Source organism: Phascolarctos cinereus, unplaced genomic scaffold (genome assembly GCF_003287225.1).
Source record: "Phascolarctos cinereus isolate Bilbo 61053 unplaced genomic scaffold, phaCin_HiC Scaffold_9;HRSCAF=440, whole genome shotgun sequence".
NCBI classification, from domain to species: domain Eukaryota; kingdom Metazoa; phylum Chordata; class Mammalia; order Diprotodontia; family Phascolarctidae; genus Phascolarctos; species Phascolarctos cinereus.
The window spans coordinates 203169599-203194587 of NW_027556402.1; the positions used below are offsets into that span (position 1 = coordinate 203169599).

The 24989-nt window shown below is 47.5% G+C and overlaps 1 protein-coding gene across 1 annotated transcript in view; it reads left to right on the top strand.

The window, feature by feature from the left end:
• The first annotated feature begins 2546 nt into the window (after positions 1-2546).
• Positions 2547-24989, top strand: part of EBF4 (EBF family member 4) — a 106058-nt gene continuing 83615 nt past the window's right edge. The window contains 3 exon segments of the mRNA XM_078148632.1: positions 2547-2781; positions 2784-2887; positions 3792-3910. Coding sequence (XP_078004758.1) covers positions 2547-2781; positions 2784-2887; positions 3792-3910 — 458 coding nt within the window.

Here is a 24989-nt window from a genome sequence, read left to right on the forward strand (position 1 = left end):
AAAAGCTTATAGAAGTAATTGTTGATAAATCAAAATAAATTAATTAAAAAAGAATTACAAAAAAAAAGAAAGAGCACTTTCTCAGATTTAAAGGACTATATAAATGGGAGTTATTAAAACTATTTGACAGGATGGTATTTCTGTTATTCTCATATTTCTAATCACTCTGGGTATGCAATTCTTTGAAGAAATAAAGACATGATTGAGAAGAGATAATTGGCAGTGGAACTGTGAACTGATCCAACCATTTTGGAGAGAAATCTAGAATTATGTTCAAAGAGTTATATAAAACGGTGTATATCCTTTGACCCAGAAATACCACTATTAGGTCTGTTTCCCAAGGTGATCAGGAAAAAAGGTAAAGAACTTATATATTCTAAAATATTTATAGCATCTGTCTTTGTGGTGACAAAGAACTGGAAGCTGAGGGGATGCTCAAGTTGTTGTATATGACTGTGATGGAAAACTACTATGCTGTAAGAAATGATGAGCAGGTTGATTTAGAAAAAACCTTGAAAGACTTGCATGAAATAAATGAAGAGTGAAATGAGCAAAATCAAGAGAACGTTGTATTGCAGTAACATGCTTTGTTCTAAGAACAATTTTGAATGACTAAGTTATTCTGAGTATTATAAATACTCAAATCAATTACAAAGGACCTTTGAAGGAAATTGCTGTGTGCCTCCAGAGAAAGAACTAATAAACAGAAGTATGTACAATATGGTTTTACATATGTCTACATCTATATTTGTGTCAAATGGTGGCCTTCTATAGTACAAAGTGGGAAGGGAGAGTGACAGTTCAGAGCTTAAAATGTAACAATAAATTAATTTAATTTAATTTAAAAAAAGAGATACTTGGCTCCTTGGTTGAATTTTGCATGTATTAGATAGGGCTTTGCCTAAATTCCACAGAACTGAGGTTCAGTTAATTGGGTGAGAGGTATGTGGCCGAACTCTTCCATTGGGTTAAAGAGCTATGTATAACTGATCTCCATCCCATTAGGTTGAGAGGGTTGTGTATGTAACTGGCCTTCATTCCGAAGGGTATGTGTGTATAAGTGAGCTCCTGAGGTGGGTATGACTAAGCTGGTTCATTGAGAGGTATGTGTCACTGAGCTTCCATCTCATTGAGTAAGAAGTGGGTGTGACTGAATTCTATTCCATTGGGTGAGAGAACTGTGTTTATACCTGAGCTCCATTCCATTGGGTGAGAGGGTGTGTGTGTGACTAAGTTCCATTCCTTTGTCCCAATGGTGTATGACTGAACTCGATTCCACTAGGCTCAACTGAAATGCATACCTTTGGGTTGAGAGGATTGTGTGTGACTGACTTCTGTCCCAAAGAGTGCCCGTATGTATGTATAACTGACCTCCATTCCATTGAGAATGAGATGGGCATGACTAATCCATCCCCTTGGGTGGAAAGATTGTGTATAACTGAGCTATCTTATTGGGAGGTGAGTGAGATTAAACTCCTTTTCATTGGGTGAGAGGTGGGTTGACTAAGCTCTATACCATTGGATGAATTGGGTGATGGTATAACTGAACTCCATTCTGACTGGGAGGGAAGAGGGTGGTAAATGAACTCCATTCTTACTGGTTGAAAGAGGGGTGTGTGTGACTGACCATTGCTATTGGACAAGAGTGGGGGGTGTGTGTTGTATGTATGTATGTATATGGAGGTGTGTGAGAATGAGCTCCATTCCATTGGGTAATAAGAAGGTTATGATTTAGCTCCATCTTACTGGGTGGGGACAGGGGGAAAATTACTGAGGTTGCTTTCCCTGGATTCACTGGGGGCAAAGTTTTGTCCATTTCCCAACCCATGGGTTCAGGCTGAACCTATTCCCAAGCTAATTTCTGCTTTCTTTAGGCCACCATGAGTTTATCTGCAGATCAGCCCTTCCTTTCATTCTTGCCCTTATGGTCCCCAACTAGGTGTTTTCTTCTGTTTTCAGTGGGACCCTTGTCTGATACTTGTCCTTTGTTCTTAAACACCCCCCTCCATTCATCCTCTGTCTAGTGTCTTCCTTCTCCGGTTCCAGTCCCTCTTCTTTTGCTTTGCTACCAGCTATGTGTCTCCTTTGCCCCCCTCCCATCCCCCAACTTTTCTCCTGCTGTAAAACTGGTTCCTTTCTACCCTCTTTCCCCCCATTCTGCGCGGTCCCTCTATTCGCCTTCTCCATCCCTCTATCCTTTCTCCCCTTTCCATCACTGGCTTATGCTCCCACCTCCCAGACTGTTCCCCAAGGGCCTGATCTCCTCTCCCGTGGCCAAAGGCAGCTGGTGGGCTGGCTCCTTCCCCAGGGCCCCCCCCACCCCGGCCTGGCCCGGGCTCTGGCCCAAGCCCCAGGCCCCAAGCCCCATCTCCCGCCCCTGGCCCTCCCGCTCCTCCCCCAATGATGTCACGTCCCCGGCCGCCCCTCGGCCCGGCCGCCCCGCCCCCGCCCCCCTCCCACCCCCCAGTCCCCTGGGCCCGACGCTCCCTCTCCCTCCCTCCTCCCTCCTCCCTCCCTGCTCCCCAGGGAGCGGCGGCGGCGGCGGGATGGCCCGGGCCCGCGGCCAGGCCCCCGGGAGCGGCGGGCGGCGGCCGCGGAGGGGGGTCGGCCCGGGGCCCGCGGGAGGCGCCGGGGCCGGGGCCGGGGCCGGGGCCCGGGGCGAGCCGGCCGGACTGCTGCTGCTGCTGCTCCAGGTGTTCCCGAGCGGGGTTGAGGGGCCCGGACGACGGGGCGGGCGGGGCCCGGGCAGCGGCGGCGGCATCGGCGGGCTTGACTCCCCCCCCCGCTCCCCCGGGACGCGCGGCTGCTGCTGCTCCTGCCGCCGCCGCCGCCGCCGCCGCCGCCGCCGCCGCCGAGCTCCGCTCCCGCTGCCTCCGCCTTCCGGATGGTAATCAGCGCTCCGCACTCGGCGCGCCAGGCAGCCCTGCGAGGCGGGCCGCTCTGTCCTCCCTTGCCCTGCCCTGCCCTGCCCTGCCCTGCTTTGCCCCCTTCTCCCCTCTGCCTTCTCCCCTCTGCCTCCCTAGCGCGCTGCTTCCTTCTCTCGCATCCCTCTCCTCCTCCCAAACCGCTGCAAACCTCCCTGCTGGGCTCCCCTTTCCGCACCTCAACTCAGCCAGCCCTACTTTGCATCACTCCTGAGAGCCCCACTTTGCGTCACCCGCGGATTTCCCACTTTGCTTCGAGTTTTCGGGGTTCCCCACTTTGTATCAGTTCGAGTGTCCCCACTTTGCCCCACGCCCAGAGCCCTCTTTGGCCGTTACATTCAGGGTCCCCTCTGCGCCCCAGCACTGAGATTGCTACTTTGCACCTCAGCGGCGTCTCTCCCCTATCCCTGACTCCTGTGCCTTCGCATCCTTGCCCTGTGAGGTCCTCTCTGCTGCTTCTCCCCCCCCTTCAGTTCCCCACTGCTTCCCCTGCTCCGGGCCCCCCTCGCGGCGAGTGGCCGCGGGGGAATCCCTCTGTCTCCCCGCCCCCCCAGTACAGGGGGAGGAGGCTGCGCTGCTGTTAGCGGGTCGGCTTTCTCCGAGGGAGCGGCCGGGAAAGCCAAGCTCTCGCTGAGCTGGGGCCAGTAGAGAAGCCGTCGCGAGTCGGGCGCGTCCCACTGCTGTCCCCTTGCCCGGCCCGGCCCGGCCCTGCCCTGCCCTGCCCCGGCCTGGCCTGGTCCAGCCTATACTCAGCTATACTGGGTGGGGGTGGGGACTATCCCCCAACTTCGTCGGAGCTCGGTGTGCGGGCCGTCGGGGCGCCAGGCAGAGCGGCGCCTGCAGCGCAGTCCCATGTTCTCTATGCAGGACTCCTTGCCCCGAGGAGGGCTCAGCCTGAAAGAGGAGCCGCTCCCTGCCGGCCTCGGCTCGGTGCGCTCCTGGATGCAGGGCACTGGAATCTTGGACGCCACCACCGCAGCGCAGAGGTGAGTCGTCCTGAATGACGGGAGTCTATCCCGGAGGGGCAGCGAAGAGCAGAGAGGAGGACTGGACTGGACCGTTACTGGGATGGGGAGGAACTTCCGAGTCCACAAGAACGCCACCAGAGCCTTGCTTTCCTCACCCTTCACTCTCCTATGTCCCCCTGTTCTCTCTTGCTCGTCTCCAACTCCTCTTCCTCCCTCTTTCCTTCTCTGCTGCCTTTCCGTCGCTTGTTTTCTTTCCCTGTAGCCCTGTTCCCCTAATTCTTTCTGCTCTTGAAGTTGTGCAGGAATCTGGCTGGGTCTGGGCACCAACCTAGATTAACCCTCCCGCCTGACGCTTGTGTTTGGGGCAGTAGCCTGGGGGTTGGACGTGAAAGGCAGGAAGAGAAGTCAGTTTTCCCTAGCCCGTGCCTTTCTGGTCCATGACCCCTTAGTTCCAGTAGTGATAATGGACAGGGTCCCAGAGGATTCCCGAATTAAGCTTCTGACAGTTCTTCCTTCACTCTCCGCTCTGCTCCTATGCTGTCCATCCTTATAGGGGTGGGGGGTTTGGAGGAGCCTGTTAGGACACACTACCTGTTCTTCCTTTGCCAGTTTCTGCCTTCTCTTTTGGAGCTCTTCTTCCCAATGGCCTTTCCAATGTTTCCCCGAGTTGGTTGGGGTGGGGAAGAGAGGTGTTGGTGCCGGGGCAGGGAGGATGGGAGGGTGTCAGGGAGCTGGAGCTGCTGGGCTCATAGCCAATGAGAACCCCTCCAGGAATGTTGATACCCATTTACCACCTGCTTAGGAGACTCAAGGATGGTAGACTCAAGGAGAGTGGGAAGGAAAGAAGGAAGGAAGGAAGGAAGGAAGGAAGGAAGGAAGGAAGGAAGGAAGGCAGGCAGGCAGACTTAGGGGAGATGGAGACTGAGGAACAGGAGGGAGGGGATGAAACTGGACAGATATCATTTTTCACATGGATGCTTTTTACAGCTGGAGAAAGGGCTTGGGATTTGCAGCAAGCAGCACAGGTTTTCAGGGCCTCTTCTGTGCTGTTTGTGCTGCCTGCACTTAGGAGAACTGCATCTGTGTAAGACTTAGCCCTGTGGCTCCTTGGCTCAACAGGGATGCACCTCCTCTTCATCACTCCCTATCCAAGCCTGATTCTAGCTTCTTGCTTGGGTCAACTGCTCTCCTCTCTGGTTGGGGGTTTTACCTGAGCTCTGGGGGCTAGAGAAGGGAAGCAAATGCTCTCTTGCAGTCAGTGAGTATGGAAGCTGGATGTTGTGCAGTGAAGTGCAGAGAGTGACTGGTAGGAAGAGGCATAGGGATACTGATAGGAACTGGTGGCAGGTTTGGATTTGAGGGTGGGGCAGTGGGTGGGGAATGGATGATGATTTGGGGCTAGATCCTTAATGCTCTTTGAAGACTGGTTGGAGCTTCCCTGCCTTTCCCTCCTGGCTTGGCTGGCTGGCTGTGCCCACTGTCACCCAGATCCATGGACATACTTGCATACAGGTATATCAGTTTTCCCCCACATGTGGGCCTCTACCCTCACATAGCATACATTCAGTTCTCTCCCTTTCTTCCCGGTTCATCCTGCCACAGTTACCCCCTTACACTCATATAGATTCATGGCCACTCAGCCTCACCGAAGTCACACCATCGTATACATGCATGCTAGGTGTCACATATACAAACAAGTGCATGCCTACTTGGTTTCACATTAAAGCTAACTCCCTGCTCCCTCCTTTTTGCTCTCCCCCCTCTCCACTCCCCCCCATTCATCCCAGGTTTAGGTATCCTAGAGAGCTGATGGGGAAGAGAGAGGATCTGCCTATGTGCATGGTATAGGTGGTGATAGGGAGAACCTATGAGCAAACTTGGACCCGTCTCTTCAGGACCAGAGAAGCTTTTTTTGTGAAAATGTGTGTCTGGTCATGTTTGTGATTCTCTCTTAGCAAGACTGCCTTTCATAGGCTGGTCTTGAAAGGATAAGGGAGACTTTTTCTTTTTCCTTGATGTTGTCCAGGGCTGGCAGGATGAGTTGGGTGAGGGAAGGGAGCACTTGGGGGGGGGAGGCGAGGGATGCTAACATTTGGATTTTTCATCTCTCCCCTTTCTATCCCACCCCCAAATACCCAAGACTCAATATCTATTTGGAGCCCTCAATACTGGGCCCAGCTGCCTGAGTTCCCTGATCCTAGCTAGCCAGCTGCCTCCCCCAGCATCTCCTGAGAAATCTATTCCCTCTTATGGAGTATTCTTCCCCTTCAACACCCTATCCCACCCACCCCCATTTCCCACATACAACTTTTTTGCTTATCCTAGGCACCTTTAGAGGATGGGGGAAAGGGAGGGGTGGGAATTCAGCTTAGCTGTGGGGTATTCAAGGATAGTTCACGTATTTCTGTTCTCATTACACACAGTTGTGGGTATCTGCTACCATGTCTCTCACATGCATGTCTGCATCTCCACTCAAATTGTATATATCTGTTGTTGAACTATAGGGATGAATGTGACCTAGGGCAATAGAGATAAAGAGATGGGAAGGAAGAGGAAGGGGTGGAATCCATCTTTTTGTGGGAACATTCCATTGGCAAAAGAAACCTGTGAAAGGGTTGGTAGGCTGATTTGGGGCATTGCCTCCAATCTGCTGAGGCTTGTCCTCCACGAGGTACACTGGACTTGGAGGAATTTAATGCATCATGGAAGAATGAGGCCATATGCTAGAGTGGAAAAAAATCTGAATCTGAACTCCAAAGCTGTGGCTTTACTAGCAGATTAACCTGGGGACAGTTAGGTTCTCTGAGACTTTGTTTCCTCTTTTGTAAAGTAAAAATAGCAATGTTTGCACTGCCTCCCCCCCATGGTTTTTGTGAGGATCAAATGAGAAAATGTGTTGTGGGCAGGTACTTTGCAAACTTTTACATGATACACAAATAGGAGTGTTTTATATATATATATATGTGTGTGTGTGTGTGTGTGTGTGTGTGTGTGTGTGTGTGTGTGTGTGTGTGTGTAAGTAGAGGCAGCTGCCTCCTAAGGAGGCTCTGTGAGGCTGGGCTGGCTGCCACATCCAAAGACCCTCCCAGCACATGGAGAAGGTTCAAGTCTTGCCCTTCCCCCTATGTTCTCATCACCTCTGGGATGCCCCACAGTATCTGTCCTCCTTCCCTAAGGGGATCAGAACCCAATCTTCTCCAGGTCATTGCCTCCTTCAAGTATCTCTTCTCCCTTAAAGACCTTACCCTTCCCGATGGCTCCTTCCTATTTGCTTACCAATATGCTCAGGTCTCTTTGAATTGAAAAAGAAATCCTCCCCTCAACCTGGCTACTCCCTCAAGTGAGATTGGCCTTGCTCACTCCTTTGTTTTACCACCACATTTCTGGAGAGAGCTGTCTCTCTTCCCTGCCTCCACTTTTTGACCACTCACTAACTGACGTTGACTTGGCCATTTACAGTCTGACTTTCTTCCCCATCACTCCAGAGACAGTTGAAAGGAGGAACAGAAATGTCGACTATAGTGCCCATAAGCTCTCGCCAGCATCCTGACCAGGGAAGAGAGGCCATCCTAATTTTGGGAAAAGGTCCTGTCAACTCATAGAGAATTTTGTAATTTTTTTGGTTCTGTTTTGTTCCCCCCTTCCATAAATTCTTTTTGGAAGTACTTCAGCTTTGTTACAGCTTCAAAAAAAAAAAGCTGTTTCTATCTTGGCCAAAATAGCTGGATAATTCAGAAGAACCCAGGCTCGGTAGTAGCAGCACTACCCTGGTAGAAATAGCTAATATTTATGTATTGCTTTAAGGTGTACAAAGAGGTGACATATGTTATCTCATCTGACCCTCACAACAACCCTGGGAGGTTGGTGCTACCCCATTTTACAGATGAAGAAACTGAGGGTGAGAAAGGTTAAGGGACTTTTCTCGGGTAAGTATCTCATGAAGGATTCAAACTCAGGTCTTCCTTACTCCAAATCCATTACTTTGACCACTGTGCCACCTGGCTGCCTCATTAACAGGGAAGGGATGGGAGAGCCATAGGTAGAAATAGATACTTCTCATGCTCCCAAATCCATATTCCCAGTCCTGACCTAAGCTACAGATTCATCTTTCTGACTGCCTCCTGTAAATTTCCACCAGAGTGGCCCCTTGACTCTTCATACTGAACACATCACTCCCCGAGGTCCCACATCTGCTTTTCTTCCTGGCCCATTTCTGTCCATGGCACCAACGTCCTCCCTATCACTCAGGCTCAAAACCTTTCTCTCTACATTCCCTGCTACCTGCCTCAGATAGGCCTTTGTGATCTTTCCTGGAGCTGTTCTCCTTGCTTCAGTCTCTCTCTACTCCAAACCATCGGCACATGGAACTAGAGGAATATTTCTTGACACTTAAGATCTGATAGACTCACTCATAACCTTCAATGGCTTGTCACTGCCTAAAAGATGGGTCCAAACGCTTCGCATTTAAAGACCTTCAAGATGTGGTCCCAGCCTGTCTTTCTTAACTGCTTCCCTTCACATCATGGTACAGCAGAAAGAATTACTGGCTCTGGTGTCAGAGAATCTGAGTTCAAACCTACCTTTGTTACCTGTGACCGGTGTAACTTTGATAGACCTCGGTTTCCTTGTATGTAAATCCAAATCTAAGATGTGATATTCTTATCCTACATTCCAACCGAACTGGACTATTGCCATTTCCCAGATAAATTGTACCCCTTCCTGTCCCCTCTGCCGAAAATATCCCTTCCATACTCAAAATTTCTCCCTTTTTTCAAGGCCAAATGTGATTTCTTTCAGGAAGTCTTCCTGGATTTCTCACCCCTACTAGAAGTGATCTCTTGTTCCTCTGAACTACCATAACCCTTTGCTTTTGTCTCGTGGTACCTCCCACATTCTGCCTGGGAATCTAGTTTTTTTTTTTCATTCCTTATTGTTATACCAAAAGCTCCAGGAGGGCATGAAACTATCAACTCTTTGAGCTGGAAGTGAGTTTAGGAGTTCACCCTCAGCTAAAGCATGGCGCCATGCTACATCCGCAACTGACAACTGCCAGTAAGTGGGATCTCCCTGCCTGACCCAAACAGCTCCTGTAATTAGACGTTCTTTCTTATGTCAAGCCAAATTTGCCTCTCTGGAACTTCTACCTATTGGTGGTTGTTCTGTGCTCTGGGGCCAAGCAGAGCAAACATGACAATAAAGACAATGATCACATGCCCAATTGTCCTCTGCTTCAGTCTAAAGCTTCCCACTTCCTTCAGTGCATCTCCACATCATCTTTGTTTCCCCAATGAGTACCAAGCATGAGACTTTGAGAGCAGCTGGCATTGCATGGAGTAACCGGATGAATTTTATTGGAAGAATTCAAAAAGGAAAAGGAATTCCTGCCAAAGGAATCCACTCATCTTGAAGGGATCCTTCCTACCATGGTTCTAATCGTGTGGTGACCTCAGTGTCCTGAGTCTGGAATGCTCTCCTACTGCCTGTCTTCTCCTGGGTCAAAGGAAAGAGAGCCATTTTGGACTTCCATCATTGTGTGTGGAACAGGGAATGGTGCCCTTCCCCGCACCCAAGCTGTTGACAGTCTTTAGATCTTAGTTACACAAATAGGGCTGCCCTACAGTCCAGCCCAGCCCAATGGCCCCAAACTTCTCCATGTGTTGGGTGGGTGCAGAAGAGGGGCATATTTGAGCCAGAGTGGAAGACTCTCAAAGGAGAACAGATGAGCTGGTTGGCAGGGGAGGAATAGTGTAAAGCAGTCTCTCTGTGAGTTTGGGAATAACAATGGAACTGTGAGAACCCCAGAGAGGGTGTGCCTTAGCTAGATGTGAGGCTAGAGTAGGGTTCTCAGTCTTGATATGCAGTAAGAGGGAGGTATAGACATAAGTCCCTAAGTGGTGACTCTGCTTTGGAAGCTAGGGCCACTTCTGGAGCATATTTGGGGGAAGGTTCTTTTCCTTCCCTCTCCTTCTTCCTCCCTACTTTCCCTATCCCACGTTCTGCCTCAGAGACTCACCCATCTTCCGTCCCCTCTCCCTAACTCAGGGAAGATCTCTCCCTCAATGAGATCATTGCACCTTGGATGACTGTGACTGGCACCCCGCTGACTCCCCTCCCCTCCCCCATGGACTTGTTATCTGCCCTCCTTCATCACTTTTTAGCCACCTCAACCTCCCAACACAAACGCACTCTGGCTACTAGAAGACCTGAGACCCTAGGAAGGAGTTTGCAAGACCATTTCAGAGTCCCAAGTCTGGAACCCTCTCCTTTGGCAAAGTCCCAGGCCTCTTTCCTTTTTGGTCAGAGGAAAGACAGCCACCGTGGACTTCCAAGATCACGTATGGGGCAGGGATGTGTGTACTAGGGGCTGGGAGGGGCACAGGGAGGCTACTTAGAGCTGAGAGTAGCTCAGGGAGCTGACTTTCCTGTAAGCAGCTTTGGTCCAGCCCCTCTGCTAGGAAACGCTCCCATTTACTTTAATAATTAATAGCAGTGCCTCAGTGAACCTCCCTTCCCTACCCCCTCCCCAGCCAAATGGGTGTTTCCACTGGCTTTTCCTCCCTCCCAGAGACAACTTACCTTTGTCCATCTCCCTCAGCCACCCTCTCTTTTCTCCTCCCAGCCCCTTCCCAGCAAACCACAACTCAGGATTTCCTCAGTCACTGGCCCTGGCCCTAAGTACCAAGGAATAGTGGGTGGGAACCCAGGAGTCCTGTTTAGGGGAAGCTCACAGCCCAACTCCAATGATTTCCATTGCTTCCTAATGAGAACAGGGGCTCCCAACCTTTTGCCTTCCTGCCACCCCCCAACACCTCCTGGTTTTGTTCTCTTCTCTTCAGATCTCACTCTCTGCCTCCTCCCTGTCTCTCCCTCCCCCACCCTTCTCTGCAATATCTTTCCCCTGAGTCTTGTTCTTCCCCTACATCTCTCTTCTTTCCCTCTGAGTGTTAATGGCCCCTTATTCTAATGAACTATGGATTTCCATAGTGAAACACCTCAGCCTCCTGACTTCCTATCACTGGCTTTGGTTCGGGGAATATGTGTGGGGTGGGGGAGGTGGGAAGCTTGGTCATTTTTCCTATGTTGTGGGGGGGGGGGAAGCTGATGCACTGGAGCTTGCTGGACCAAACCTGGAGGTCATTAAGAGTGAGTTAGTTAGTAGCAAAGCTGGAGTTTGGGCTGAAGGATCCTGGCTATCAGCCTAGGGGATGGAGGGGGAAGGAGCGTTGGATGGAGTTGGAGGAGAGAGATGAATACTTGTTGAATGACAAGGCATGGGATGAGGAAGGAGGATTTGGGAGTGTGAAGGAGGAAGGAATGGAGAGTGGTCTGTAGTGATGAGGATGCAAGGAAGAGGGTAGAGGAGGGGGAGATATTTGGAAGAAAGGAAGGGAAATGGGAAGAATTTAGGAAGAAGGATTTAGGATAGAAGATATGGAGGGGGAAATGAACGGGAAGATTTTAGGAGGAAACTCAAAGGGAAACAGGAGAGGTGGAGCAGGAGACATGAAAGGGAATGAAGAGAAGTCATAGGTGGCTTTTTAATCAACTCTGATAATCCCCAAGCCTGGGGCTAGTGACTCTGGACTCCTTGTTTTCCTCTCCAGTTCATACACGGGTTCCTCCACACCAGTGGCTATGCCTCAGTTGCTCCACAGATGATACTGAAGGCAGGGGAATTACATTAAGGCAGAATGAATGCCTCTCATGTTTCCCAGTGTGGGACATTGAGAAGCCTGGAGGCTGTGGCTTAGGAGAGAAATAGGTGAGAAAGGAGAACAGCAAAGAACCAGTGATAGGAGTTGGATAGGGGAGATAGAAATGGTAAGAGGAGGGAGAGAAACACAATGAGAGAGAGAGACAGAGACAAAGAGACAATGAGAGGGAGAGACAGAAGAGAGAGAGAGAGAGAGAGAGAGAGAGAGAGAGAGAGAGAGAGAGAGAGAGAGAGAGAGAGAGAGAGAAAGAGACAGGGATAGGGAGAGAGACAGAGACAGAAGCAGAGAGACAGAGACAGGAGACTGACAATGAGAGAGAAAAGATAGAGAGACAGAAACAAGAAGGCAGGGAAGAGCAGCTTTGAAGGGAACCTAAAGCCAAGTGTCTTGGTGTGTTTGTCTCTGGGGAAGGGGGGTGGGGAGTAGGATTAGGAGTAGGGAGCCAGAGTCTCGCCTGTTGGGAGAGGTGCTCTCTGGTGTGATTGCTCTAGAGAGGCTGTTAGAAGCGGGTTTTTTTTTTTGTTAAATTGCTGTTATTTATAATAACGGTTTAGTCAAGAATGTAAAGAGCTGTGGAGCCGCCTCCCAGGGAACGCTCAAAGACAAATACTGGCTCTATTTCGAGACAATTGTAGCAGGCGGATGCTGTGCAGCTATCCTCCCCTCCCTCTCTTTCTGCCCACCTCCTGGGCCTCAAGTGAGGGGGACCACTAGTCCACAGCTGGGGGGGGGGTGTAGGAGATGTGGATTGATTGCATGGTCTTTTTGTCACTGCCCCTGCTTGTAACTTCAACATTTGGACACGCTGTGGTGTCTTGGAGACAAGAAGGGAGGTCCATTTCTCTGTCTCCTCACTGTATCTCCCCTCCCCCATTCCCCAAAGGTGCTGCGAGTCAGGTACTTGTGGTCTCAGCTCTGGGGCTTAGCACTGGTGGAGAGGGTAATAGGCACACTGGCTTCCTGTATGTGTGACTGTCCTGGAGACAGTGGGGTACTGAGGGTGGAAGAGACAGACACACACAGAGCATTACATTTTCCCTTTCTCCTCCCCCCTGTCTCCGAGGTCTAGCAGGAGGTGATAAAGGGTCTGTAGCCATGCAGTTGCTACAGGGAAGGATCCAGAGGGGGTGAGGCCACCAGAATGAAGGGTCAGCCTCTGAACCCTGGGCAGAGTATATGGGATGAGCGTGCCAGAATAAATTAAGTCTCAAGACCAGACCTCTGGCTTGTAAGAAACACAATGGGAAAAGACTGAAGTGAGCCCTTTGTCCCCACCATACCTCCACATGGACCTACAGGACCTGGAGTTGTGCTTTATTGTTATGGAGAACTCCCAGATGAGGAAATTCCCTCCACCAATGCTAGTCAGAATTTTCTATGCAGTTCATATAGTCTTAAAGAGTTGCCTAGGGCAGAGGTGTCAAATAAGTAGCCAGAACCAGATTAAAATGTCATTGGGGAACATTTAACAAAATAAATAAAAATACGATAAAACAGAAATAGCATTAATATGTGGTTTTCTAAGTCAACATGTACCCACAGGGAGGCTTATATACAGTTTAGTGGTCCCTGGTTCTATCTGACACCCCTGGTCCAGACCACTGACTTGCTCAGGGTCACAGTTATACTTGCCCAGCCAAGGATTTGAACCCAGGTTTTTCTAGTTCCAAATGCTTCCTTGTTTCCCTTGCAGGAGCACCGGGCTACTTTCTCCTGACAGTAGGGTTCTGGTCATCTGCTAAACCTCCTGGTCTCTCCTAGTCTGTCATCCAAAATTCTTTCTAAACATATTTTGAATCTACAGGAACACCTGGACTTCTAGCAGTCTTGACCCTTGGAACATGAGACCCATGCACAGCAGGCACCTGGAGCTATCCTCTTTTTAAACCAGTCAATTTAATTTGCCCCCAGAATGATTCTCCCTAGGATGGTAGATTAGAATTTGAGGAGGGAGAGGGTGGAGGTGCTCCTTTAGGGGTCACTGAGAAATTACAGAGAAGCCTTGTAGAGGAGGTGGGAAATGCTGTGGATACTGACCTTAAGTCATCAAGACAGCTGGATAAAATGTTGGATTTAGAGGCAGGAAGACTTGAGTTCAAGTCCTACTCAGACAGTTATGACCCTGTGAACCAGCCACTTGAATCTCTCTCAGGAGCTTTCTGTTTCCTGATCTGCAAATGGGGATAATAATAGTATCTATCTCACAGGGTCATAATGAGGATTAAATGAGATAGTATTTGTAGCAAGGGAACAACTCCAAGAGGCAGCTAGGTGGCACAGTGAATAGGGCACTGGATCTGGAATCAGGAAGATCTGAGTTCAAAGCCTGACTCAAACACTTACTAGCTGTATGGCCCTAGGCAAGTCATTTAACCCCTGTCTCTCAGTTTCCTCATCTGTAAAATAGTAATGGTGCCACTAGCACCTACCTTCTAGGGCTGTTGTGAAGATTAAATGAGATAATGTTTGTAAAGTGTTTTATAAATGCTAGCTTTTATTATAATTATGATTATCAAGAGCAGCTGAAATTAATTTTCAGTAGGTTTTCCAAGAGGATGGGGCAGGGAGGGTATTGTATATTTTAGATTTTAATGAAAAGTAGTTAATTTTTTAAAAAATCATGTTATTTAAAGAGTCAAATTCAGTTATCTAGAAAATGGTTATTTATGGAAGACTTCATGCCCTGAGGAAATAAACCAGAGATGTGAGGTAGAATTTCTTTTCTCTCTTTTGCTTCTCTTGAGGTCATCAATTTCCTAAGTTTCCTAGGGGCTGCATGATGTAGGACCTCTTTTGATCTGTCCTCAGCCTCCTTCTCTTCAGCATGAAGGGGGCCTCCTCTATTCTAGCACTAGGACCATGACAGGGGCATCCATTCTGTATAGCCCCTTCAGTATGTGATCCTTCTCTCAGCATTCATCTGTCTAGACTGAAGGACCTCATCTTCTCAGTCCTCCCACAAACACTGGCTCTTTCTCCCCTGGGTTGTCTTAGTTGTTCTTCTCTGGGCCTTTTGAATCAAATTAACTTCAGCCCACACTTTAGAACCAACAGTGTGGCACTGTGGACAGAGAAGATGTATGACCTTCTCCGAAGGGGCTTCCAGTTAAATGGGATGTGTGTGTCTGTGTGTATGTTTGTGTCATATCTGTGAGTTTGTGTTTATCTCTGTGTGTGTGTGTGTGTGTGTGTGTGTGTTTCCACACAGACCCAGATAGTGGTAAGGATAACAACATATACAAACAATTAGGTCACAAGGGAAGATGTAATCATTGCAGAGGAGAGGTCTAGGCAAATGCTCTGAGAAATCTGAGGAGGGCAGCTTTACTTTCCCCTGTTGTTTCAGAGAAAGCTTTATGGAAGAGTTGATATTTGGGTTGGATCTTGAAGGAAAAGAAGGTCTTCAGTGGGGGATCTGAGGGGGAGAGGATGAAGAAACTGAGATCAAAATAGAATTTATTCTCTTTTCCCCAAAATCCTTCCTTCTTCCTAACTTCTCTATTACTGCCCAGGGCACCACCATTAAAACTCTGTGGCATCCTCAATCTCTCACTCTCTCTCACCCCTCATAGCCAATCTTTTGCTAAGTCTTGTTTCTACCTTCACAATATCTCTTGTATAGTTACCCTTTTCTTTCCTCCACTCTCATGGCTGGCTGCCATGCTGGTGCAGGTTCTTATCACCTCATGGCTAGATTATTTCAATAGCCCATGGGTGGGTCTCTCTGCCTCAAGCTTCTCTCCATTCCAATCCATCCTCCACTCAGCTGCCAAAGTGATTTTCCTAAAGCATAGGTTTATGTCACGTCCTACTTAATAATCTCCAATCGCTCCCTATTACCTCCAGGATCAAATATAAAATCTCAGTTTGGGATTTAAAGCCCTTCACACCCAGCCTCTTCTTGACTCTTCCAGACTTCCCATAGTTTACTCCACTTCACTTGCTCTGAGATCCAGCCACAATGGCTCCTCTACTAGGCTCCTCTATCTCTCAGTTCTGTGCTTTTTCACTGACTGTCATGCCCTGTGCTTGGAATGCTTTCACTTCTTACCTCCGTATCTCAGTTTTCCTGGCTTCCTTCAAGACTCAGCTAGCTCTCACTTTCTGCAGAAGGCTTCTTCCTTTACCCCCTGCTAGAGCCTTCCCCACCCCCACCCCCAGTATACCATCTTCCCTCCCATGTATACCATCTATCTCTCTCTCTATCTCTATCTCTGTCTCTGTGTCTATCTGTATCTCTATGTCTACTTCTACATTTATATATCTCTATCTCTATCTGTATCTATCTTGTATGCACACAATTGTTAACATGTTATCTCCCCTATTAGAATGTGAGCTCCCTGTGGGCAAGGATCATTTTTTTCTTTCCTTTGTATTCCTAGCATAGTACCTGGCACCTAGTAACCAGCTCATAAATGCTTGTTGATTGATTAGACTGGCCCAGAAAGATTACTTGGCCTGTTTAAGGACACATAGGTAGTCAATAGCAGAGCTAGGATTTGAGTGCCAGGTCTTCTAATACCAAGTTTGGTGCTCTTACAAATCTACTGCAATGCCTCTTGCATGAAATATGGGGCCTAGAATGCCAGGATCATCTAGCATTCCTACTTAATCTGGTAAACAGTGAAGAGCTTCTTCAGGTTTTTGTCTGAGCAGAGCATGAAGAGAAAGACTATTAGGTGGTAGGACAATAATGGATTGGGTGGGGCATGTGTGTGTTTGTGTGTGTGTGTGTGTGTGTGTGTGTGTGTGTGTGTGTGCATTCCCCCCCCCCAAAAAAAAAAGAGATCTGAGAAGGCCCTCCTTTCATTTCAGAGGTAGGGGATTATGCTGCATATCATGTCGGATTTTTTTTCAGTGTGTTAGTTTGCTGAACTGTTTTTTTTTGTCTTTTTTTTTAAGAGATAGGTCTTTGGAAGGGGTAAGAAGGGGCATTGGGAAATGAAGGTGATGTAGAAGCAAAAGCTCTCAATAAAAATGTTTGAAAGAATGGATGAGGGAATTGAAGGGAATATGGGAGAAAGACCAGTTAAGGTCTAGGTGAGAAGAGATGAGGGCCTAAGGCAGGTGAGGATGGCAGGACTGGCCCAGGGGATGGATTTAAGAAATATTGTAGAGGCCAAAGGGCTTGGTGACTGATTATCTGAGCCAGTAAGAGAGGCAGGAGCCAAAGGGGACTCAGGTTGTGGGGCTCAGTGATTGGGGTAGTGATAGTGTCAGTAGACTGGAGAAGGGAGTGGAAGGGGCAGATGGAGGGAGAAGAAGATGAGGAATTTTGTTTTGGAGTTAGTTGTTCAATCTGTAGCAGAGACGTTTGGTAGGTAGTTGTACATGAGGCCCAGGAGCTTAGGAGAGAGGATGGAGATAAACGTTGGGGAGTCATCCGTGTAGAAATGGCACTTGATGCGTGGGAGTGAACGGAAACATCAAGAGGGAATGTGGAGAGAGAGCAGAGAAGAAAGAGCTGAGTAGAGAACCATGGCGAACATGTCACCTTAGGATGCTGTGGAAAAGAAGCACTTCAAGAAATAAAGAGTCACTCGAAGATGAGAAACCATAAGAGGGGAGTGTCACAGAAAAGGCCATGGGGAGGGGAAGGGAGAGAAATGGGAAAAGGCCATTAGATTTAGTGATAGGAAGTTCATTAGGGACCTTTGAGAGAGCGGGTTCAGTAGGGTAGTAGGGAATCGAAGCCACATCAGAAACTCCAGAAGAGGCAGTTTGGTGTTGTGGATAGAGTTCTGGATCTGGAGTTGGGAAGACCTGGGTTCAATCTCAGGTCTGACATATATTAGCTGTGTGAAACCGGGCAGGTTAATTAACCTTGCAGCCTCAGTTTCTTCACCTATTAAATGGGGATGATAAGAGAACCTACCTCCCATGGTTGTTATATCAAATGAGATAATGCATGTAAACTTCTTTGCAAAACTTAGCTATATACATGTCAGCTATTGTTTTAATTTTTAATTAAAAAATAAAGACTGCAAATAGCACTTATCTCACAAGGATGCTGTGAAACTCAGAGGAAATAACCTATGTAAAGCTTTTTGCCAACTTAATTTTTTAAAGTATTTTTTTTTGCATTTTTTTCTTTTTGGATGAGGCAATTGGGGTTAAGTGACTTGCCCAGAGTCACACAGCTAGTGAGTGTTATGTGTCTGAGGTCAAATTTGAACTCAGGTCCTCCTGACTCCAAGGCTGGTGCTCTATCCACTGCATCACCTAGCTGCCCCCTTTTTTTTTTTTGCTAACTTTAAACGGCATATAAATGTTAGCTAATATTATCAATATTTATTGATACCTTTTTTTATGTCACCTTCACTTCTGAATATATCTTTACCCCTCATCCCTACCCAAAGAGTGATCTCTTATAACAAAAAATAAAAGAAAAAGAGAAAAAAGGAGTGCAGTGTAACTAAACTATACATTAACTAAGTCTGACAGTATATGCCATATTCCACACTCACAATATCCCACTTCTGTTGTAAAGAAGGGAGGGAAATGCATTTTCTCAACTCTTCTCTAGGGACAAGATTGGTCATTGTTATCGTATAATGTTCAGTTTCATTTTTTGTGCTATTTTCATTTCATTTGTTTTTCTACTTCCATTTCCTTTATTATCCCATTATATTTTCTAGGGACCTGAAGTACATGAAAGATTCTAGATATGAACTTTCTATGGCTTGCATAGGGAAAGAACGGTTTCTGTTTTTGTGTCAAAACCTTTTCCTAGCAAGGCCACACCCTTGGCCTCGTATTAATCAAAGAAGCACTTTGGGTCAATATTTTTAGGGAATAGTCTATGATACCACCAGTATCCCTTTCTGGAGTCATGATGGAGAGCTCAGAGTCCTTAGAGTAAAGACTTCACTGGAGTATTTCATTCTAAGTATATTGTCAAGAGGTGTATGGTATAAGGGAAACAGACAGACAGACAGACACACACACACACATATACACAGACAGAGAGACAGAGAGAGACAGAGACAGAGAGAAGAGAGAGAGAGATGAAAGGGAGAGAGAGAGAGAGAAAGAGAGAGGGAGGGAGAGAGAGAGCTGACCGTGGAGTTGGGAAGACCTCAGCCATAGGGTCACTGTGTGACCCTGGACAAGTCACTTAACCTCTTCATACTTCAGGAAACTCATTAAGAACATAAGTTTACAGAGCGGGGCTGACGTGCAATGATAGAGTGAATTTTCTAACCTGGTGACATTCCCCATCCAATTCCTGTCTTTTTTCCCCCATTCACTTCTTCATGTCACAGCTCATCTCTCCCTTTTTTGCCCACTTACTGAGACCACCAAGAAGGGTATAAAGTCCTCAGAAAACCTGGAGAGTGCTTGGTCCCTTTGTCCTCCAGACCATGATAAAGGTATTGGCTAAGCCCAGTCCTTGCTCTGGTCCCTGAGGATAACAACAATAATAAAAACAACTCTCTTTTTAGATTTCTTTAACCAGAGAAGTACCAAGCTTTCTATGACAAAACATTCACCCACCTCTTAAATACACACGCGTGCACACACAGGCACACACATACACATATACACACACACACACACACACGCACGCACGCACACACACACACCCCCCTATCGTGTACACTAACACCTACACATATTTCGCAGAATGGTGTGTATGTTTCTGTGATGTTTCCTTGTCTCCCTGTCTGTCTTCCACTCCCTGCATCCTTTCCCTTCTTTCTCATTATTTCTCCATGCCTCTCACCATCTCTTTCACATAAATGGTAAGATGTCTTGAAAGAAAAACCTTCCCTCTGTTTGCTGCGGTTTCCTCAGTCACATCTTTTGCCTTTCATTCTAGTGTGTGGTTGGGGAAGCTGGGTACAACAGCTGGGGTGCTAGAGACCTGTTTCTGCTTTGTGTCCTCAGTCAGGGCTCATTTAGTCATCCCTCTCCCACCCCACCTCATAACATTCTACTCCCTACTCCGTGGGTGTAGACCAGAGGGGGCAAGCTAAGCTGATTTACCCTGAGGGTGGGGTGGGACGGGACATGTTTTATCATCCCATGATTCTGCAGCCCTCCTCCCCTCCCCTTCCTGCGTCCTATGCTCAGACACATATGGACATGTGGCATCCCCTCTCCTTTCCTTCCTTCTCCATTCAAACTTCCACTTAAATTGTCTTCCTCTGACTTGAGCTCCTCATTCTTTTTCCTCTTATGGCTGTCTTCTTCCTCCCTCCCCACCTCCCTCCCTGGGGCCAGAGCTGGCTCTCTAGGGGGTCTTAGCAAGTTGTGTGGTCTGCCTGGGAGATGCTACTGAGTTCCTCTGGACGGGGTTAAAGCAGGAGGGGGTGGTGCATGTGTGGATTGAAGCCAAAGCCCGTTTGACCAGGATAATGAAAATGAAATCAGAGTTGGGAATCTTGGACAATTGGGAGGAGAGCAAAGATACACTGGATGTCTCAGGGTGCAAAGGTGAGGGAGGGGGAGAGGGATTTTGCCTTCAGACTCTTCTTGTCCATCATGCTCTTTGCTTCATTACTGGCTCGATGCTCAGGGGGGAAGGATGTGGAAGGAGTTGGAAGATAAGTACTTTTAGACTTCTGCTGGATTGGGATGAGGACATCTGTCATCCCCTCTACTCCCCTCCTCTATGTGCGCAAATCTGTGTTTGGACTCCTTGAGAATGGGCAGAGGAGAGAATTCATCTCCTCCTTCTCTCCCCTCAGACTTAGTTGTTCTCAGACCTGTGTAAGCTTTCCCTGTTATCCCAACTCCCTTTTCCTTCCTGGTCTATGGTGAAAGGAAGTCTCCCTAAGGTAAAGGAGGGGTAGGATTTTGCTTTGAGGGTCAGGCCCAGACTTCTTGGGCCTTGTTCCTGGTCCCTAGAGAAGGGACAAAATAAGACTGTCCAAGCTCCAATGTCCTCCCCACTCCTTAGGAGTGGACTCCAGACTCTATAGGCTGAAAGAGGCTGTAGAGCTCTTGGAGAAGACACTGTCCCTCCTGTGCCTCAGTTTCTCTGTATTCTCCCAATGGATTCTCAGTTCCTTACTCCAGCATGCTGGGTTTTATCTCTTGCTTGCTGGAAGCTGCTGGTGGTGGGTAGAAGAGTGATCTCATAGCTTCAGGGGAGGTAGGGGTGTCTCCAGAGACCAAGGCTGGGGAATTGTAGTTAGCAAAGGGATTTAGTGTTGTTCTCCAAGATGAACAGAAGCTGGGCTGGGTTGGCCTTAGGGGAGGGTAGCAGAGAGTGTATTATAGTTTAGTCAAACCTCATTAATTGGTTCTCCACTAATTCAGCATTAGATAGAACTTGCCCCGGCTGAGCTGCTGAAGAAGTTTCTACCTGAGATGTCTAGGAGGCAAGAGTTTATAGGTGAAAACTAGATAGATGAAAGTTCTGAGGGTCTAAACAAGTTATGTTTTATGACTGGTGGTCAGCCCAGGGGCTCCTTTGTTATCCTCTGGAAAGGTGAGGAGGGCCCCCAGTGCATTAGGTGAATCCTCTGGGGAGGATGTATCAGGGCATAGGGGAAGAAGTCACAGAAATAGAGACAGCTGGATAGGCTGCTGCAGGTATGGATAAAGGAAAGGGGGGAGTGCTCCCAAGCACCTAGCGGTGCGGCTGCACTTGAGGACCTAGAGGGCCACATGTGGCCTGGAGGCTGCTGGTTCCCCACTCCTGATAGGAAATACCTGAGCTGTCCAAGGCAAGGGAAGAACCCAGCTTAAGATCTTTTCTGATATGTGCAAATAGACACGCCCTTGGTACCTTTCCTAATTCTCTGGAGTCTCCCATGAAAACTTCTTTCTTCTGCCTTGGTTCTTAATGCTCTTGCTATGGTGGGCAGTGTGTGTGTGTGTGTGTGTGTGTGTGTGTGTGTGTGTGTGTGTGTGTGTGTGAGGGCAGGGACTTTCTCCTCTGCCCTGCCCCTTCTACCCCCAGGTTGCCTTGACTATCTTCACAAATGTCATCTGAGACTGGGAGCGGAAAAGTTGAAAGAGCTTTGAGAGACAAAAGTGGAGGTGTAGAATCTGGACCCCTGAGAGTAGATAAAAGTATTGAATCAGGGAAACCTGAATTTGAACTTTTCCTCAGACACCAACTGTATGAGGGACCCTGGGCAAGCAAGTACCTTAACCCTCTGGGTCTCAGTTTCCTCATCTGTTAAATGGGGATAATAATAGCACCTACCATACAGTCTTCTCATGAAGATCAAATGAGATGATATATGTTTAAATGCTATGTATATGCCATTATTATTAATAATATGCACTAATATTAATAATAAATAACTTCCTGGGTAGCTGTGAGGTGAAAACTAAGCTGGAGGTCTCTCTGCTTCCCATTTTGCCCCTTCTAAGAGTTAGAAGCCTTAGGACTCCCTCTGGGGACTTTCCTGGGACTGGGCTTCAGGCTAGAGACAGGGGTAGAAGGGGTATGTATGTGTGGGGTATGGAGCTGGAAGCTTTTAGCCTGGGCCTCCTTAGCATATTTATAAATAGTATTCAGAGTTAATAAAGAAGCCGTTATGACTTTAGGCAGCATCTCCCTCACCCACCCCTCCTTACACCAGGCCCCAAGAATGGGGCCAGCCTGGCTATAGAGGGAGGCAGGAAAAGGTTGAAGGTGGAAGAGAAGGCAGCAGACAGATAAACCCAGGCCTTTGGGGCAGAGTGGGAAGAAATGGAGACTCAACAGTTCATAAAGGCCATAGGAAGGGCAGGGGTGTGAGGCCTAGGGCAATGACCACAGAGAACGGGAGAGGAAGGTTGGGTTCAAAGGTCATCTCATCCCAACCTCACCTTTGCAAAATCCTCAACAAGTAGTGATCTCAAGGGAGATGGAGCCCACCACCTTCCAAGGCTTTCTGTCCTCCCTCGGGGTAGTTCTAATTGCTTAGGAAGCTTTTCTTATTACCAAGCCCCTCCCCCAAACTGCCTCTTCCACTGTTACCAAAGGGTAATTCCTAGTTCTGCCTTCTGGGGCCAGGCAGAATAACTTTAATCCCACTACCTTCAATTACTTGCAGACCACAATGTCTGCTAAGTCTTCTTCTTCCAAGGCAACAATGTGCCTGCTAAGTCTTCTCCTTTCTAGGCTAAACGTCCTTCAGCTGGATACACCAAGTAGGAAGCAGGAAACCTGTTTCCATCCTCATTGGCCCCTCAACCCCTCAAACACTGGTCTGGCCAGGTTTGTCATCCCTTATAGCTCTGTTGACATGGTTCTTGAAGCCGTCTGCCATCTTGGTTTCCCCTCTTTGGATGCACTTCATCTTATCCATCACGGCCCAAGTTCTGGACCCAGGCTTCTTCAAGAGAGTCAGGTGCAGTGGAAAGAACTGGAGGCTTAAGATCAGAAAAACTGGTTGTACAAAACTCAATACTGTAGTGTACTATAGATCGGGTGGAAAGAAGTTAGGACTGATTGTGTAACTACCTCGTCTGAGCCTGTTATCTTCATCTTTAAAATTGAGGATAATGATATCTATAATGCCTACCTAATGAAAATCCAAAGAGATAGAGTATGTGAAGTGCTTTGCAAACCTTGAAGAACAGTAAGAGCTGACATATAATAATAATTTATTTATTTATCATTACTAATTTAATATTACTATTAACATAATCTAATAAAATAAAAACTGGCTAGCATTTATATAGCACTTTAATGTTTGCAAAGCGCCTTACAAATATTATCTCATTTAATCCTCACAACCCTGGAAGATACCTTCCAGTGCTTTTATTACCCTCATTTTACAAATGAGGAAACTGAGGTAGAAGCCAAGTAATTTGCCCAGGTTCACATAGCTGCTAAGTGAAGCAGTATTTGAAATCGGGTTTTCCTGGCTCCAGGTCTCATATTCTCTCTACTGGGCTGCCCGGATGCCTGTACCCCATGGACTCTTTTGTCTGTTATTTTGTACTCCTTTTTTCCATGTAAAAGACCTAGAAAGCTTCCAGCATGGTGGGCAGATCCTCTATAGGGTGTTCCTTCATTCTTTTTTTTTTTTTAAAGGCCATTGGGGGTAAGTAACTCGCCCAGGATCACACAGCTAGTAAGTGTCAAGTGTTTGGTCTGAGGCCGGATTTGAACTCAGGTCCCCCCGACTTCAGGGCTGGTGCTCTATCCACTGCACCACCTAGCTGCCCCTTTCTTCATTCTTTTAAAAGGCATCATGCTAGGTGTTGGTATACAAAAACAAAAATGGAAACGTCATAGAAGAACATGGACAAGAGGGTGAGGATGATCCATAGGGGTATGTGGGGTACCATCAGATAATAGAAATATTAAAAAAAAATTACAATGCTGGTTCATATTGACTTTGCATTGTTATAAAACCTCAGTTCATATGAACTGTAGCCTACCATGCCCTCTCCTTTTGAACCCCAAGGTATGACATCATGTTTATCCCTACTGATGCTATCTAGGTCTTCTTCTGAGTTATTGATTTAAAAAACAACAACAATATTGGGGGCAGCTAGGTGGCACAGTGGATAGAGAACTGGCCCTGGAGTTAGGAGGACCCAAATTCAAATCAAGCCTCAGATACTTACTAGCTATGTGCCACTGGGCAAGTCACTTAACCCCAATTGCCTCCCTTTCCCGAAAATAAATAAAAACCTTTAAAAAATCCATTCAATAACATAGGGTCAAAGAGAAATCTCACTGGAGATGGCCCTCCAAGTTGATATCCACTCTTTCACGGCTACTCTTTGGGCTGGGTCATTCAGTCACTTCTGAATCCCATCTATCTTATCTTTTCCACAAGGGTAGTAGGAGTGCCTAGATGGAGCTAGAAGGCACTAAAGAATGAGCAGGAATGGCGCTGAGTTTCTATTTAGCACTCTCTCCTTCCCTATAATGCTTCCCTCAGACATACAGAGGTGGGGCCTCTGGCTGCTGTCTGGCTTTCCCCACTATTCAGGGACTGTTTTTAATGAGAACAGAAGGAAACCTGGCATCTTTGCCACAGCTGGGATATTCCCCTTAGCTCAAGAGTGGACATCTTCCCTAGCTACCTACTTCAGGGGCCTTAAAATTTTTTTTCTCCCACCTCATGCAGCAATGGCTGCATTGGATTCCTTCCTCTGCAAAGGGCCACAGGAATCTGGGGGAAGTAGGGAGGGTCCTGGTTGGGGGAGCGCCTTTCTCAATGGGGTGAGGATTCCTCATGATTGCATTTATATAATGCTTTAGTTTGCTAAGTGTTTAACGTAAGTTCTCATTTAATCTACCAACCTTGTGAAGAAGGTGCTATTATTATCCTCATTTTACAGATGAGGAAACTGAGACTGAGAAAGGGGTAAGTGCTCGGGATCACACAGTTAGGAAGTGTCTGAGACAGAGTTTAAGCCTAGCTGTCTCAGGTTCCAGTTATGGGGGAGTTGGGGAGGGAGAGGCCGTGAGAATT